We start from the raw sequence: 19,759 nt of genomic DNA on the forward strand, positions 1-19,759 counted from the left end.
TTTTAGATGTTAGTTATATTTAATTTTAGTATTGTTTTGATAATAAAGTTCAAAGTTATTATCACATTTTCATAACATAATATTAAAATTTAATAATTTAAATACATAAGATTATTTTTGGAGAGGGAGATAGATTTCTTTTATAGAGGGGAGTCACCATAATTATTTTTTTTAAGTGCTTTTATGACTTTATTACTCACCCAGATAATTGTTTAGGTTCTTATCAAACTATATTTAAAGAAACAAGAATGTACTATTTTCATGATAATTGTCATTTTATACATGCTATATATGAAGTCATTATCACTAAAAATTTTTTTTCATGCATTTTTAAATTATAAACATATAACTTTCTTTTAAGTGACTAATTTGAACTGGTTTGATTTGTACTTTTAAAATAACTTTTTTCGTATTGATAAAAAAAAAGTTATATTTGATAACTTAAAATAAAAGGTATGTAATATATGTTCGGTAAAATTAGATGTTTTGATAGCTGATAGTTGTTTAGTAACGTTTACCTGATAGTTGGTGAATAGCTTTTCATGAAAAATTAAAAGCTAAACAGTACATGAATTAATTTTTTATAAAACGCTACCTTAGCATTTGAAATTAATTTTTTAAAAGTTACTTTAAATACTATGTTATCAAACGCTATGTTATCAAACGCTATAAAATAATAACGTTTAGTATTTTAATCTGTTAAAACAGTAAACCGTAGTTGAAAAGCTGTTACAGAATAACTCTATAATCAAACACTTAAATATTTTTAATATTTTATGTTAGAAACACATTTGAAAATATTAAATTATATATAATTATGGTTTGCCAAATCTAAATTTATAGGTGTACTATGCTATGGTTTAGGTATATTTGACCTGTTGACCACTAGTCTAATTATTAAAATTTTCATAGGATATTAGTTTGAATTCAGTTGATGTGGTTATATTTTATTGCGACTTTAGGTTTGATTTAATAAACCGTGATAAAATATTTTATATTTAAAATAAATTTAATTATATTACCATATAATTCTACTATAGCTTAACAAATACAATTTTGAAGTTTGAATTAATTGTCTACGTGATTAGCTAGATTATTAAAATTTCTACTTATCATTAGTTAAGTCACACCTAATAAATGATATATTTAACAAGATACATTATTATATTTTACACTAAAAATAAATTATTATATTGTAATTGATTATAGATTATCAAGTATAATTTTAGAGTTTAAATTATTAATTCTATGCACCAAGAATTAAGTATATTTAAACATCAATCCAATTATTAAAATTTTTACTTATCACCAATCAAAAGCATACCTTTAATTCGGTTTTTATCTCTAATTGCAATCTAATAGCCTAATGAAGATAATCAAATACATTTTTAATACAATATATTAGATTAAAATACACTAATTAATATAAAAAAATCAAAATAAAATATCATAATTATTTATGGAAAAAATAAAATTACACATAAAGCAAGAAGCATGCTCTAGTTACATAATGATCTAACAATATAAAGATTGTTATAGCTAGCTATAGGCTTCATCATATTGCTCTAACACACAAAATGACACCAACGCTTTGTTTCTTTTCTTTGTATCTCTTGCTTTCTTCTGGCCAGGGATTCAAGAAACAAAGAAAGCCAGAAAGAAAGAAAGAAAGAAAGAAAGAAAGAAAATGTGGATTCTGGGGAAAGTAAAAGCTAAATTATTATTATAGCTACTAGGGAATCTCATACACTACAGAAATGGACCCCACCTCTCTCTTTTCTTATTGGCTACTAGAGAATATCTTATACGTTAAAAGCAGGTCAAAAGGACACATTGCTCTGCCTAATCAAGGGACCACATTCGAGATCTCCTGAAATCAATTCTGGGATTTTGGACTCTCCATATCTTTTTATTTCTACTATCTATAGTTTCTAAAAAATAATTTATAATTCTTTTTTTAATTTTCAAAAATAGATCGAATTCTCTAATCTTACATAAATTTAATTTTAACTCGACTCAAACCAACGATAGGGTGAATGAATAGTGAATAGTTGATGAGTTCTAATTTAATAATCTACAGAAAACATTCTCTTGTGTTCCTGGATGTTTTATCAGATCATCAGGAACGATAAGGAGTGAAAAGAGATGATGATAATGATGATGATGATGATGTGTAGCATACAGTAGTACTTCAGAATTAGTAAGGGACCCCACAATTCCTAAATGTGTTATGATGTTACAGGTTGTACCTTTTGTGTCTCAGAAAGTAGATTCTATCCTCTTCAATCTCAAACTAATGTGATCATCAATGTTTTTTCTTCTTACCCATTTCATGATTTCAGGTATATTTTTATTTTTAGATATTTAATCATATGTTCCCTTCCCATATTTGTATAAATCATATTTGTTTGTATAGAATGCTCAGTATTTTAATTTTAAAATAAATGATCAAGATTTAGTATTTAGTAAATAAGTGCTTAAATAATCAGTATTTAATAATTCCTGAATATAATAATAAACTATTGATATAGTCGACTTCAATTAGCTTGAGGTTTGAGAGGATGTATAGGTAGAGATAGAGTTGTTTGTCCTGTGGCAGGCACATCTGTTTTGCCTGTAGCCTTTCATGAAAATGGTAAACCTTTTTTTCCTTTTTTTTTTTACCATTTATGATATATTTTCTTCTTTATACTTTGAATCTTTGATGGAAAACCAAAATTAATTAGTAAAAAATTGCAAGAAAACAAGATCAAAAAGTGATCATCATACTGTCTTAATTAACCATAACGAGAAAAAAAGAAAGGAAGGAAGATGTGTATTGAGAATTACCCTTTTCAAGATTTTACTTACTGTAAGAGAGTTTATATACCTGAACAAGTTTTTAAAGATTTAGTTGCAAGATTTGTTTTGGAATGCATGACAGTGTATATAGAACGTAAGATTCTTTAATGGAGACTGCTTGTACTGTTATATTTATGTGAAGAAACGAGAAGTGCAAGCATAAGATTCTTGTATAACGTATCAGTATTCTTGATCATGACATCAACATATCTATATATATGTGGATCATCTCTTTCAGTGGTTAAGAAACCTGATGAAGAAAACTCTCTCTCTCTCTCTCTCTCTAGGTACATATGTTGACATATCTCTGTTGATATTCTGAAACCATAAGTTCAGAAATCAAAATATTCATGGTTTACACTTTATATAAAGGACTTAATTGTGGGCTTGAAGTGGCTGTAATGCTGCTTGAGCTTTGTTGTTTCTGGGCTATAATTCTGACATTCATAAAATTAGAAATGAGTCCTGGCTCATCTATTTCTATATGGCTCATACTAATTTCACCTCTCATCATTTTAATGGCTTTTGACATATTAGGCCTTAACCCACATTTCTCTTGCACACAGAGTAGAGCAACCTTTAGAAATCTAACTGCTTCTTCTTCTTCTTCTTCTTCTAATAAATTTAACATTGGATCCACTAGTTCCACAAGCTTGTCATTCTTGAACATTTCCCATGCCTGCATTTGATCATAAATAATCATTAATTATCTCTATTAATTGCATTTTATCTTTCTTATTTTATTGTCAAATAGAAAAAAGACAAGTTTTTGTAATGTCCGATATTATTGTTTTCACTGTTTAAGATTGTATTTAGCAATAACTTTTTTTAACGGTTTTTTTATAGCGTTCAATAACATAACTTTTGAACTAGCTTTTATAAGTTAAAATAGTGTTTTATAAAAGGTTTCCTATTACGTTTAACTTTTCGCATTTTATAAAAAACTATTCAAACAACTACAACAACTTAAACATCTAAACACTACTAAAATGATTAACAGCTACCAAAATAGATTTTGCCGAATGAACCCTAAATCTTTAATGGACAATATATTTAGCTTTTACTTACTATATAATTTAGATCCATTAGTGAATGTTAATTACCTTCTCCACAAGGTAGTGTTCTCCAAGTTGCAGATCAAAATCAAGAGTTGTTCTTCCACTGACTATTTCAAGAAGGAGAACTCCAAAACTGTACACATCTGATTTCCTTGTTAAGTGCCCACTAATGGCATATTCTGGTGCAAGATAACCTCTATATGTTTTTACATACAAAAATAAAGAATTACAAAATTCAGTATTATATATGTAGAAAGAATTCTAAATTGGAAATTACAAAAACATTCAAAAAAATTTTTTTTTCATACTTAAAAAATCGGGGTATTCCATGTAATGGAAGTATCATATTACTATATATCACAAAAATATATTCAACATTTACCTTCTCTTTTTTCTTTAATTTTATGATAAATGTTAACATTTTTCTTTAATTAAATTGAAGGTTAGATTGAAATTGATAAGATGCTAAAATTTTTTGGATTTCTGAAAATATTTGGAAACATATTCGAGTATTAATTTTTATCCAATGTAAAGTTGAAATAAAAAAATTGGTCAATTAGAGAAAAGTTGAATAGAGAGAAATCGTGATTTCATGCAAGATTTTTGTGTTGAATGACGAGTCAATAAATAAATAAATAATCGCAATATGAACTTAAAAAGTAATTATGTATAAGATAAGTAGATAAATAAGACTTTTGAAATTTAAAAAAAGGATCTACTATATAAAGAGAAAACTGTAAACTTTGCAAGATTTACTCATATATATCTATTTACTACCTTCGTTTTATCATACTTGTCACATTTGAGAAAATAATTTATTCTAAAATACTTTCACATTTATAATTTTAAAGAGTAATAAATATTTTTTTCATATTTATCCTTTATACATGACCAATAATTATTACTTTAATTTAATAATTTTCTTAGAGAATTAGTATTAAATTAAGGTCAATACAGTCAATTTTCTCAATAAATTATTATAAGTTAGACAAATTTAATAATTTTAACGTGAAATTCTAAATGTGACAAATATTATGGAACATGGGAAATATCTACTGTTGATTTGTCATTCCAATGTGCATGTGAAATTAGAGTTCAATATAATTTTTCAACAAGTAAAATTTGAAAAAATAACAGTTCTGCCATATTCATAGGAAATGAAAATAGCAATAAATGTCAAATTTGGCTCACAGTTTTTCATATTTGACATGAATTATGATTGCTATCCAACCATGGCGAATGAATGAAAGTATGATGCCCCGCTTGACATATTTATAGCATTTATGATTTGGTGAAATAGTCTCGATAATGCAAGTTGGTGGTAGCTGAACTTGTTAGTTAGATTTTTTAAAAATATATATATTTATTTATTAAAACAAACATATATTAGACTTTGTGAAAATAATTGATAAGCATATAATTAAGTTGACACATTAATTACCCAACTAATCACAAACAATAATAAATGGTACTACTTGCATTATTGTGAATTAAAAATAAAATATTGGTGTAGGTCATTATATCAAATATATATATATATATATATATATATATATATATATTATGAATAATGAGGGGAAGAAAGTTTTATCTACTTACAATGTGCCTGCCACTCTTGTAGTAATATGGGTGATGCTATCTGAAAATAGTTTGGAGAGACCAAAATCTGAAACTTTAGGAGCAAAATTATGATCCAAAAGAATATTGGTGGCCTTTATATCTCTGTGCACAATGCGAGGTTTAATCTCCTCATGAATATAAGCAAGCCCTTCGCTAATCCCTAATGATATTTTTCTTCTTGCTTTCCAGTTCAATTTTGCTCTATTATTATTGTTTTTCCCACCTTGCATTTAAAACAACCAATAGTATCAACTCTCAATCATCTTATTATACGCAAAAACCATAGGGTCTGTTCGGCAAATTAAGTGTTTCAATAGTTATTAGTCGTTTTAGTAGAATATAGTTGTTTAGGTAGGCTTTCGTAAAATGCTAAAAATTAAATGTTACAGAGGTTAACTGTTTATAAAACCCTACGTTCATTTCGAAAAAAATAATTCAAATACATAGTGTTTTGACTGCAATTACTTAAAAAGCCGCCACCGAACACAACCCTAATGTTATGGAAATATTGAATATTAAGAGAAAAAAATAGAGAATTACCAAGCAAAATCTGAGCCAAGTTACCATTGTTCATGTACTCATAAACAAGAATTCTGCAAGGGCCATCAATGCAACCACCATACAGCTTAACAAGATTTCCATGGCTAATAGCAGACAGTGAATCCATCTCAGACAAGAACTCTTTATCTCCTTGTCTTGATTCTGCTGATAGCACTTTAACTGCTACAACTGTCCCATCTTCTAGTCTTCCCTTTAATTTCCAAACCATAAATAATATTTGTCATATATATTTATTAACAAAGAAAAATTTCCATTAAATATGCATGCATACAAAAATTAAATGCATGCTCAAACTATCAAATTTTATTGTATATATAAATAGACCTTATAAACTGAGCCAAATCCACCTTCACCAATTTTATTGGATGAATGAAAACCATTTGTGGCAATCTCCAACTCAGTGTATGGGAAGGTATGAACATTTTGAAGAATTACTTCACCTCCTGTAAGCAATGGCAAGTATTTATATATATATATATATATATGTAAGTTTTCAACTAGTATTCTTAGATTAATTTTAAGAATTATGAAATTATTATCAGTTTGAATTTGATCTAGATAGAGTAAAAGTTTTGTACAGTGAAACCCCTCTCTTTTTTGAAAGGATAGTATGTTGAGATTTAAACATTTTACTCCTAGAAATTACCTAGTGCGATATCATCTGAAGAAGAAAGTTTTGATGAAGAAGAGAAGCAACTTATCCTTAAGCAAGAGAAAGAAGAAAGCATCTTCTTGAAGATTGACGTATCATTCTCCTCTTCAATCTTCATAGCTATCTTTTCTGGAAGTTTTTGTTTTGGCCTGTAATGGGAACAAGAGAAGAAGAGACGCCAGAGAAAATACAATTCATAAAGCAACAGAATTGTTTATATATATAGAGAGAGGAAAATCCATGGAGAATCTAATTAAATATATCCATAATCCATGTTTTGGGCAGACTAAGGCTATCAAGAACTTAATTAATTAATTAATAATCATATGCAACCAGTTGAAATTTGGTTGGCTTAGATTATATAATATAATATTGTTAAATAACAGAATTAAGCTGAGGCGGCGATCGGGTTGCGAGGCGTCGGTAAAGACTTAGTTTATGTTGTGTTGACTTTTATTAATTAGGACAAAAATTTTAATATATTATAATTTATTTGTACATCTTTATCTAGGTTTGATAATATCCTAAATAATGAAAATATGTGCATGGGAATGCGAATACAACTTTATTTATTTGCAAATGTCAATTTATTATTCTAATTTATTTTCTTTTTACACGATTAACAGATGTGTTAGACTAGTGTAAAAACGTTTCAAAATTTTTTTTTTTTTTTTTTTTGGGCGTTTCAAAAATTTTTTCATGTCAAAGAGAAAATTGTTACTATAGGCGGCAAATTTTGACCTAATCTAAATTCGTTGACTTAAACTCAACTCGTTATCTATTTGGATTTACATTTAACCTAAAAGGATTCGAATTTAATGAGAATAATGAGTCTTCTTTTTATTGTTTAAAAATCAAATATGTCCCTTTTTTTTCTTTTTTTTTAAATATCAAATATGCATTTCTTATCTTGGTCTTTTGATCTAAACCAAAATTCCTATTAATAATTTCTAACAAAAGTAGGAATAGAAATAGCAGTTTTCATTCTCATTCTGATTTCATTACTTATTCCATTGTTTATTTCATTCCACTTTATGTATCAATTAAATATAACTAATCTCTTTCACGTTACAGAGTATAAGTTTTTAGCTTCTTAATAAATGTATTTTTTGAAATTGAATTTTTATTTTCACTCTTACAATGGCTAAGATTACGTATCCTCCGACTAAGATTACGTATCCTCCGACTAACACATTTGTTGATTTATAATAGTATTATTTTACTGCAATGTTTCTTTATCATTATCAATACTTAGAATCTTTCTCTACAATTTGATTGTTCTAGAAAAAATTGTGAATTTTGAATATTACATATATACATAAGTTCAGTATGACCAAAGTCAATGTGTATTTCTCTATAAATGGCAAAACCTAGAATGGGTGGATCATACGTGTGTGTCTGTGTCAAAATCAGCACTACTTTGAAAGATAAACAACAAAAAATTTCAACAAATTAACTTTTAACCATTAAAAATTTTTCCATGACATAATTGATTAGCGCAGGTTGGTACTGAAGTAAATTTTTTTAGATGGCTATGAAATACTTCCTCTATTCCACTTTAATAGTAACAAATAGTTATTTCACCTTATTTTACTTTAAATGTTCATTTAAGATTTTGAGATCATATTACTTATTTTTTTCAATTTTACCCATATTTATTAAGTGTCATTTATTTTCATATTTACTTTTAAAAAGGAAAATTTAGACATTCTACCGATAGAAAATTAATGAATTTCAATTATTTTTTTAATTTTTACAAAAAAAAAAAAAGTTTCTATTAAAGTAAAATAGAGATAGTACTAAACATAGATCAAACATTAATGGAGAAATAAAAGGTTAAAAGACACTAGACCAAGTCTATGCATTGGCTAGTGGCTCTTTTTGAACTAGATAGATGATTGAAGCAAATAAATTCAAACCTATATTAAATGCACATACATTAGTCCATTCAAAGAAGGTAGTAATAGCTAGCCAGTCAAGGTCAGGAGAAAGTCCCCTGCTATTTGAATTTTTGGAGGGAAAATGACCAAGTCTATTTGAAGATCTAACATTGTCTGCCTCCTTCAATGCCCTCTAGGAATTAATATAAGTACAAATTTTTTCACATATTAAATAAAAAATAAAAATATTTTATATTATGTAATTAATAATATATTTTCTAGATAAAAATTTTTTATATTTAATAAATATAAAAAAAATACTATAGAACTAGTGGCGGGAGTATTTTGAGCCAGTCATAATTCATAAATCCAATAGTTTTTTTTTTTTTTTTTAATTCTGAGTTACTTCCACACAAACAAAAACGGTCGATACAAAAACATAAACAAAACAAACCTTATCCAATAATTTTGGAGCATTGATATCTTAAATATTTTTAGAAGAAATTAGTCTTTTTTTTTTTTTTTTACCATGTTGGTTATATATTTGTATATGTTTTATTTTTTTATCTATATAATATTAAAATATAAATTTTTATGTAGATTAAAATAAATACAAGTGTTTAATTTGTATTAGACTTTACCGTACATATTATTTATAATGATGCTTTTTTATGTACTTAATTTTATTTTTTATAATAAAGTGGTCGCAAAAAAAAAAAAATTCAACACAATCCTTAGACTTAATCCTTCACTTTAATTTATAAATTTTGATTTTTAAAATTAATAAGTGCCCAAAAAGAAAATCAAGTCATCTCTCGATCTCCGACCCTTTGCCTTCAACTCCAAATCAATATTTATATATAACTATAATGAAAAATATAATAAATTATTTTTTATTGCTAGGTAAGAGATAAGAAAATGATCTAAATTGATAATGGTAATTACTTTGGCTATAGTGATAGTATTACTTAACTGGTACAATAGAGGTAAGGGTATGCATTTGGGCGCAAACCGAAAAATAGAAAACCAAAAAGTTTAGAATTTTAGTAATAGATCCAAACCATTTTAATGTGACAACCGAACTTACCAAACCGCAAATTTCTATTTCGGAACGGTTCGGTTAACCAAATATCCAAAATTAATTTGAATCGTTCAAAATTGTGATTTTCAACTCCATGTAATCATATTAATTCAACATTTTAGCTCAAAACATTCCGTGAAAATTTAGCAAATTCCTTAATACCATTACATTAAACTCAAACCCACAAACTAAATAAATAAATAACAATGACCTTAGACTAATCCAATGCAAGAAATTCTAATAGAATCGTTAATCAAAATCAATATGTAAAAGTTCTATGTATTAATCAAAGTCAACATGCAAAAGTTTTATATAAATCAAAATGGATAAGCAAAGTTCTATCAAAATTATCAAACTAAAAACAAAGAAGGAAATGAAGAGAGAGAAAGGTGTGCTGAGAACTATATAATCTAATTGAAGAAAAGTATAAGTTAACTTGAAGTAGACAACAAGATCAACAGCTTCAGGTGATGGGTTTCGGCCGGAAAAAGAGATTGGCCAAGGGAGTGAGAGAGGTGATGAGAATTGAGAAATGGGATTTGAGAAGATGAACAATTAGCAAAAGAGAGAATTTGGGGGACGGCTCAATTGAAGGCTGAAGAGAGAAGAGTGAAAAAGATTTAGGTCAAAAAAATGGAAGCTTTTTCCTTCCTATCAAAACAAAGGGTTTTATTTGCAGTTCGGCTAATTGCAAAACTTTTTTCCTAAAATCGAGCCGCACTGAAATTCCAGAATTATTTCAAATTACAAACTGTAACCGTCCATAAACCGAAAAATCGAACCAAATAATCGAAATTTTTTGGTTCAATGTGGTTTTTCGGCTTTTTTTTTTTCGAATTATGCTCACCCCTAATTAAAGGAAGGAATATATGCATATACACATAAATTTTTAAAATTTAAAGTAAAAATATATAGTTTTAATGTTTTTTCCAGTTTCATATCTTTTAAGTCAAACAAATTTAGAATATAATAGAAAAAATATCAAGAAAATTGAAAATGTTTAATTATCAAGAGACAATCTATTTATTGTAAGGGAGATAGAAATCTCTTACTAAATTAAAGTAATAGTAGTTAAAAATTAATTCAGTAAAAAAATAAATAAAATAAAAATTATTATTAAGAATATAGCTCTTTTCAGAACTCAACATATATATTTAAAAAATAAGAAACAAATTATATTAAAAAATTATCAATTTGAATTTCAAAAATCAACTCCTTCTTTAAGTGGAAAGGCCATGACTTAATGAAATTTGATATTGATGGACAAAAAAAAAAAAAAAAAAAAAAGACTATAGCCTAGTCAATAAATGAAAATTACAAAGCAAATCATGCTAGAATATAATTTTGTTTTTCTTTTTTTTTTTAAGTTGCAAATTTAAAATAAATAAATAAGTTAATCAATTAATAAAAGAATTACAATAAAAGAAAAGTTTTATCTTCTCCAAATAAACCATCAACTTTACCTATAACCATACAGAAAAAGAGAAGAGTATATTTTTTTCCTTTTTATCTTTCCCTTAAATAAAATATTATATTTATTCTATTTGAAAATTTATTTTTAAAACAATATATTCAATCAAATCATACAAATATAAACAAAAAGATATTAATAAAAATATTTTATTTTTTATTTTTTATCTCTCCTAAATAAAATATTTTAAATTATAATCAAAATAGAATCAAATATTTAAAAAATAAAATATAAAAAATTTTAAATGTATCATTATCATGTATATTTATTAAAAATAATTTTTATTAAATTATGTCAATCAAATAATAAAATGTAATTTTCTAATTAATTATAACTAAAATTATTTTAAGATATTCCAAACTTTATCAAGGCCGTTATCGGAACTCCATTATTCCTCCCTATTTCCACATTTATATATAATAAAGATATAGATAACTATTTAATCTCTCATATTTGATAATAATGATTAATTCCTAAATTTTAGCTGGATTAAATTATTTAATCTTTCATTAGAATTTTTTTTTTTTTTTTTTCGGAAAGTGAGAGATTAAATAGTAATTATAACTCAAGTTAAAGTACTAAATATATATTTCCATTAAAAAAAAGTACTAAGTCTTCATTTGATTAGGGTAAGTGAACTCTAGAACTTGAAAAGTAATAAATTTTATCATGTTTGGTTCTCGGAAATAAAGAATATCCTGGGAAGTTGAAGCGTTGAATTTTTTGACCACACGGCCCACGGGAACTTACTTCCTCTCCTTGACCCAAGGAAGTGTACTTTCCTACCTCCACAAATTCGACAATCTCTATTTTGCCCTTTGACAATCTCTATTTTGCCCTCTTTCCTATTTGACACTCACCGTTGCTGCATCCAACTTTCCAAACCCTTGTATTCAAAAAAAAAAAATAAATAAATAAATCTTCAAATCCCTCTCTTTGAGAAGCAAACCAGAGGAATTTCTACAAATGAAAGGAATCCAAACCTCAAGTGAGCATCTCTTTAATTTCTTATTAATTATTGATTCTTGATTTAGTTATAATATTAAGATTCTCTGCACTTGTGCTTAAAGGGTCTTCTTAAAAGCGGCTAGAAGTTCAAAGCTAAGAAGGCGAGTAGTTGATACGAGTTTATTGAGCGCATCGCCTTTCCTAGAACATAGTTTGAGAGTTTTCATTGCCAGTAATCTACTCTTTTCTTATTTATATTCTATTTGCTAGATCAGTGATTTACATGAAATTGATTTTTGTATTGTTAATCTCTTCATATGGATTCGTGTTTTTTACCATAAAATTTTACATTCTCATATTAGATCATGTGATAATCAAAGAATCGTCCAACTTGTGTTCCCAATTAAAAATTTTAATTAGCTCAACTCAGCTAGTTTTCACTATTCCTCTGCAAATTCCTTTTACAAAAAAACCTGTATGTCTATTTGCTGTCTTTAAAGTTTTTAAGTCACTAAAACAATAACAAGACAACGAATCCTTTACTTTTCTTATTCTATGATTAGTAACATGGGCCATAATCATAATCTTCATACTAATGGCCTAATTAAAATAACAAATTAAAAATTAAACTATTTTCCATCTATAGCATATTAAAGAAATTAAAGACGAGAATGAGAATTTTAATATTAAGTATTTATATATCTAATGTTTTTTGGAGATAAAACCATGAGAAATAATTGAATAATTGACCCTTTTTACCATTTTCACCAAAAATATAAAAGTTATAAAAACAAAAATTCACTTTTACTTAGTTTATTAATCACTAAAAATCTATAATTTATTAGAACTTTAAAATATTATGACCTTTAATATTTAGATTATGACTTCTTTATATAATGTGATGATAAATGATATAGTAGAAGCTAAGAAATAGTTGGTTATGCAAGTGAAGATGCATTAGGAGTTAACAAATAGTTGCTTATATAGGTGAAGTTATATATATATATATATATATGATATGTATATTTTGGATGCTAAAATTGGATGCTGTAGACGAGACAAGCCGCTCATAAGCTATTCGAAGCTTGGCTTGCTAAAAGCTCACTCGAGCTCATTCAATAAGCTTATTGAGCCTAGTTATCGAGATCGTTTAATAAATGAGTTGAGCTTGAGCTTAGGTAATAAGCTCGTGAGCTAGCTTTATCGAGCTAAGCTCACGAGCTAATCTTATTGAGCTGAGTCAAGCTCACGAACTACCTCAATAAGACAAAAATTAAAAATCTATATTAAAATGACGTCATTTGATTAATAGATTTCGAGTTTGAGCTCGAGCTCGGCTCGTTTATGGTTATCAAATCGAGCCCGAGTCGAGCTCGAGCTTGACTATTTTTAAATGAGCCAAGCTCAAGCTTGGTATATCTTTATTAAGCCAAGCTTGAGCTCACCAAAGCTCGGCTCGGCTCGATGTTAGCGATTCCGTAAGTGTACGAATCGTGCAAGGAGTATATAAAAGATATCGTCTTCAGGGATAGGAGGGATTGAATATTAGTCTAAAATCCAAACTATATTGTCTAGAAAAAAAAAATCTTTCAAAACTAAATTAACTGAATATCAAAAAAGAAGTAATTGAAATAAGAAAGGTAGCTAGATTTTATGTAATCAATAAAGAAAAGGCACTAGTGTTGGGATCAACACTATTGAACAACTTTATGGACCAAATTTCCTCTTTCAATCTATTAAGAGATGCATTTTGAAGGGAAAAAAAATCCATTTATATTTATGCTCTCTTCCAAGTAACATAAACGTTCCAGAACCATAAGAACACTAACTTTCATGGTGTAATGATGATTCAAGCTCATTAATCTCCCTGACTTTCTCTAATTCCTCAAAGGAATGGCTCATTCCTAAGTCTATCTCCTAGGTTTGTGTGTGGGTCAATCCAACAAGGGACTTCACTTTCTAGTCCTTCATCCTCTTATTTCTTTTCATACAAATATGAAGCTTTAACATATTCATAAGCATTAAGTACGCACTGAAATCAAAAGAAACATCCAATAGATAGAAATGAGGAGAGCTAATTATATAATTATTGCTCAAATGAGTTTTCACCCAACACTAGCTAAGGGAACTACTCATTATTCATAATCAAATTACAAATCAAGATATTAAGAGGAAAGGATAACTCTAGAACCATCCTTTCCCATGAAAGAAAACTAAGATATAAATCTTGTTTCAATTGCTAACTATGGAGTAGATCTTCGAGCTAAACGCAGTTTTGTGTCTTCTTAATCTATATTGTTCCCTAGCCTTGCTTGATGATATCTGCATCCCTTCTCCCTATTCTTATTGCTCTGAAAATATCTACAAAGACATTTTGAAAAAGATCTTTGACCTATTCTCCGACTTTCAATTGCTAAACGAGGAAAATATACGGTTGGTGCTCCGGTTGTGCTTCATGTTGTGCATTCACTATGCCAAATTCACGGCCTGTTATACAGGTAGACAAGAGTTACATGGCTAGTTGACCGGGCGTGAGTTTGCTTCTGACTTGGTAGTGTAAATTACACAGTCGGCAGACTGATTGTGTAATGTAATAGAATGCTTCTGTCCCTCTCAAGAATAAAGCACAGCCGGTGTGCCAACTGTGAAAACCGCCTTCATCTCTTGCTATTTTGAAATAGTAAAAAATATTTGAAATGCCCCTTGCTTTAGGATTATTGTCTGAAAAAGAGTGGGATCTACACTATTAGACAAAATAAATGCAAAATATGTACAATACATGTAAAAACAAACTTTAATTTATTGAAAGTCCCTAAAATAGGACTAAACTAAAAGGTAAAGATATAAATATGTATGCATGAATTGCACATATCACTCGACTCCTTTACAAACCTAAAAATTGGGATGTACACATGAAAAATTGTAATATTTTGGATTTAAATATTATGATAATATTTTGTTTATTACTATGTAAAAAAAATTATATGTTAATTATAACGTGAGTTGAATGGTGGCAAATATATATAAAATGTGCATCGTAGATTTTCTTCAATGAATTATTTCATTAATATACTCAAATTCATATTAGGGTTATTATTGATATTTCATATTTAAAATTTTCATTAACACAATTTTATTTCCTGGGAAGGAAACATATCAACCAAACATATTCACATTTCCTAAACTTTTACTTTGTAGAAAGTGAACTTCCCGAAAGCAGGGGAATTTGAACCAACCTAAATATATATTTACCTTTTCTTTACTCAAATCCGTGAGAATGATGTTGGACGGAAAATGGGTTGGGCAGCGAGGGTTTTGGTAAGCATAACAACAACTACATCTTATCGTTTGGGCATATAATAATATATTAAATATTTTTAAAAATAAATTAGCAATTCAATTTAAACTTTATCTAAGACTACATAAAGAGTTTTGTCATATATTAAATATGAATTATATACATGTGCAATGTATAGTTTGAGTGCTTCATCACAACCATCTCACCACTATTGCATATTTAAATATCATAATCTGGCGGGATAACCATTGCTATATCAAGAGCACCTCCAAAAAACCTAAGTCGGTTGTCCTTCTCTTACAATACAAGGAGCCCTAAAACAAACTCATCATGTTTACAAATTATGGTGAGAATAAGAATGTAAGATAGAGTGAGAAAGATTACTCGAAGGAGCAATAGAACAATTTGGGATAAATCAAATTGGAGACTTTCATGGAAATTTTTGATTTTTGAAATTGGAGATTTCACTTTGAATGTTTGTATTGTATATAGTCGTTGGAGTGCTACGCTGGCAAACTTAAGAAGCACTCACTCGCTCTCACGCCTTTGCACTCACTCTTTGCTATTCCAACATGACAAGCATTATGAAATTGGAAATGATAAGAGCATGATAAGACTTTTTTAATGGTTGAAATGCCACAAGATTAAAAGCATAAACGTTGGGGTATTGTTATATATGCTTTAAGCTGAATTTAAACATTCCAAATAAAAAGGGGTCAACCCTTTTATAGTTCACAAGGAAGGTGAAAAGTTGGTAAATGAAAAGGCTTATTTTCAAATCCTCGCATTATATAATTAATCTTTCTATAATGCATAATTACTCAACTAAGTCCCGCGGGCTAGAAAGTACAACATGTCTCTTAATTCAAATTAAGGCCTAATCCACAGTTGTTATATTGAAAGGCCTTATTTGTAGTTTATGTAGTTAGTTTGAGTTGTATCTTGTAAGTATGGATAGTAAAAAAAAGTTTATTGTATAGTTAAGGACTAACGAGTATAAATTGGCCGAGTATATAAATTGCTCCTGAACTTGCGCATAACTGTACTGTGGCCTCCTATATTTTCGAAATGACTTAGACCGATAGCAATATATTTGGCAATTACATTGCCATGGTAGATTCCATCTCACCTTTCTTTTTCCTTTTGTTTTCTTTTCCATAAAACTTCCATCTCATCTTTCTCTTTCCTTTTGTTTCTTTTTCCTAAAACTTTCAAAAAACAAAGAAACTATCTGACTCCATTCTTTTTTTTTTTTTTAAATTGGCAGCTGGCGACCGAGATAAAAATTGCTGCGGTGTGCATGGTTGGGTGCGTGGCTCTTGACTCTAGATCTGACAAAGCCATTGTACGATTAAAAGAACCATAACACACTTTCTTTCTTGGCCCATCCTAGCATTTTCAATGTCCTACCACATTTGTCTTTATGGTCTTCACTGGGTTGTGCTTGTAATGCACAGGTGATGCAGGACAAGCAAGGTGATAGATCTGGTCTACCTCTAGCAATTGGGACTCCATGACGCCTTTTCTTCTTTAAGGAAAATGATCTTTTTACTTTCCATGCTGCTGGAATTAACAGTTATTGATTCGTTATTGTTAGATTTGAGATACCAATAGATTTTTTAAGAAATTTCTTTTTCTTAGTAGTGGTTTTGGGTTTCGTGGCGTCGTTGCTGCTATTCAAAATGAAATTTTGAAGTTTTGAAGGAGATGGGTTTTTGGGATTGAAGAAAAGAAAATGGAAATTAATGGACGAATAGACACACAATAGGTTGCAATGTGTTCTATTATTAGGTACACAACATGTCCAACATTTTCTATTATTATTAGGTTCCCATGTAAGATGCACTTACGTGGCTTAACTTGCTCACTTTACGTATTTCACTTCCCATTTTTTAATGTGATCAGACGTGCATATAGCACAAAAAAATTAAGGTTATGAGGCCACAAATTCGAAAGTATAAGAGACCACAGGACTTTTATGTATAAGTTTAAAAGTAAATTTATATATTTGATTGATATAAATTATAGTTTTGTAAGAATTCATATACTAATCAGTGTGTAATAAAATTTATCTAGATATGATCCAACATCTGTCCATAGATCTAAATCAATTAAATAAAAATTTTTAATAATTATTTCAATTTTATTTTTTTCTACAATAAATGGACATAAATATCTTTATTTCATTAAAAAATTATTTTTCATTATTTTCGATACATGAGTGAACCTACAAATTGAATCTATGTAAATCATTATCGTGACTATAAATGGTTTGTAAATTGGACGCTGATAGGTGGAACGATTCATTCCACCGCACAAACATTTTATAATGTTAAAATGGGCCACGGTAAAGCACTTGAGTTACATTGCACATAAGTTATGTAGGAGGGTAGTATATGTAATTTGATGTTTAAGTGGAGGGGTAATGATGGCAGAAAAAAAAAACAAAATAGGACTGTTATTGGATCTCTTTTCTAGAAGACAACTCTGCGAAACCTTCGTCTATCATTGCTCCCTTTCACGAAATCAAATCAGCTCTGAATCCCTGTACATTATAAATCTATAATTCCCATGGAAAGAAACCCAGCCGAGGCATGGAGGTGGGGCTGTTTAAAACACAAAGCAACCCATAGACAAATTAGAGTGGAAGAGATCACGTTTCGATGAAGAATGACCATAAGAAAATGGAGGGAGAGTTCTAGAAGCAAAAATTCGAGAGGCTTATCTGGAATGACAGTGGAGTATACAAATTGGAAGAGATTATACAAAGCTGAATCTTATGGTGTTTCGGCTAACATATGTCCTTCCGATTTGCTCTAGCTTGAAATACGCAGCTCCCTTTTCAATCAATTTCCCCCCTAAACTGACGGCACAATATTTTTCTGTTATAAATGGATGATGCAATTACAATGGTACCCTTTCTCTCTTCAATGACGCTCATCCGTATACCAAGAGTATGTACTATGTAGTTATAGTTTTTATTATACACGGGTCCATTTTGTACTTAAAACACAATGTAATAGTATCGTGATTTGGAACGAATCGTTCCGCAGATTATTTCCGTTGTAAATTTTTCTTTTTAGTCTATAGCATTTGTATTTGAAAGTCCACCGGACTTCAATTACATTTGACTCGATTACTGTAGCTCATATAGAAGCCACTCTCTTAGCATTGTAATTTTTCATACCCAAGTAAATAGTTTGTAAATTAACTCTCCCAATATGGTAATTTTTCATACCCAGGTAAATAGTTTGTAAATTGTTTTGGATAGATAGGAGGCCGAGTGGATCTAGAGAACATATAGCCTATACAGTAAACGTAATCCTCCCATTTGAATAAATTTTACTAAATTGGTTATAACTTTTGTGGTGGGGATGATTCGAACTCGAGATCTCTCACTTTTCACATCTTCTATAAGACATGAGAAAAAAGACCAACTAGATCACATCTAATTAAATACTTTGTAAATTTAATAACACATAATTCATCAATCATGTTACACTTTTAAACAACCACTTCCTTCGTCTCAAAATTTAAATCATTTAAGGTTTTTGCACGAGAATTAAGAAAGTAATTAAGAAATCATATTAACAATCTAAGATTTTGACCAAATTACCATTTATCTCAAAATCAAAGGTAATTTATGAGTTAGATTCGTTTATCTCGAAACTAAGGATAACTTATGAAATTAGTTATTATATCTAATATAAGTAAAAGTAAAATCATAATAAAATAATTTATTATTTTTTTAAAATATTCAAAACTTTTTATTTTTGAGGACTTATATCACATATATTTTGACATGGAGAGGTTATAACTACAACTAACTTTTTTTTTTTTTTTTTTTTTTTTTTTTAACTTTTACCGTTTCGTTCAATTTTAGGCCAGTCGGTGCAATTAAAGAGTTTGAAAGCTGATTTTCCTCGTGAGCTATGATGACATATTTTTGTCGTCCTCTCCCTCTTCATACACAACTTTTTCTTTTCTTAAAAATTAGAAATCCAGCAGTTACATAAATTTTCTGTTGACAACTAAGAGTCGCTGGAAAACACAACAGCTTACAGTTTCAATATCTAATGAAAAAAGAGAGTGCCAAGTGGGATATCCAAGGGCCAAGTGTACTACTAATTCATTGCATGGCAATATGCATGTAAGGAGTGGAGCATCCAATTGCCAAGCGGCACACTCAAGGGACAATTGTTGTGCTTTAAGCCATTACATGACAATTAACAACACTACAAAGCTTCCTCTACTTAACACTATGTTTGGTTTGAAGGATGGAGAAGGTGGAGGTAAAAGGGGCCAAAATCAAAGATAAGACTTGTTTGGTTTGTTGGTTTAATAAAATT

General features: G+C 28.6%; 1 protein-coding gene across 1 annotated transcript; it reads right to left on the reverse strand.

Annotated features, from left to right (window-relative positions):
- Positions 1–3,196: 3,196 nt before the first annotated feature.
- Positions 3,197–7,005, reverse strand: LOC105645481 (putative serine/threonine-protein kinase). Its single transcript, XM_089723255.1, has 6 exons — positions 6,727–7,005; positions 6,405–6,523; positions 6,060–6,270; positions 5,499–5,742; positions 3,945–4,095; positions 3,197–3,520 (listed from the first exon to the last, which is right to left on the reverse strand). The coding sequence occupies exons 1-6, from the start codon at positions 6,848–6,850 to the stop codon at positions 3,197–3,199; spliced, it is 1,173 nt and encodes a 390-aa protein (XP_089579381.1). The 5' UTR covers positions 6,851–7,005.
- Between the last annotated feature and the right edge of the window lie 12,754 nt (positions 7,006–19,759).

The sequence above is a fragment of the Jatropha curcas genome, chromosome 6, assembly GCF_041381405.1.
Source record: "Jatropha curcas cultivar XTBG-Jc1 chromosome 6, XTBG_Jcur_1.0, whole genome shotgun sequence".
NCBI lineage: Eukaryota > Viridiplantae > Streptophyta > Magnoliopsida > Malpighiales > Euphorbiaceae > Jatropha > Jatropha curcas.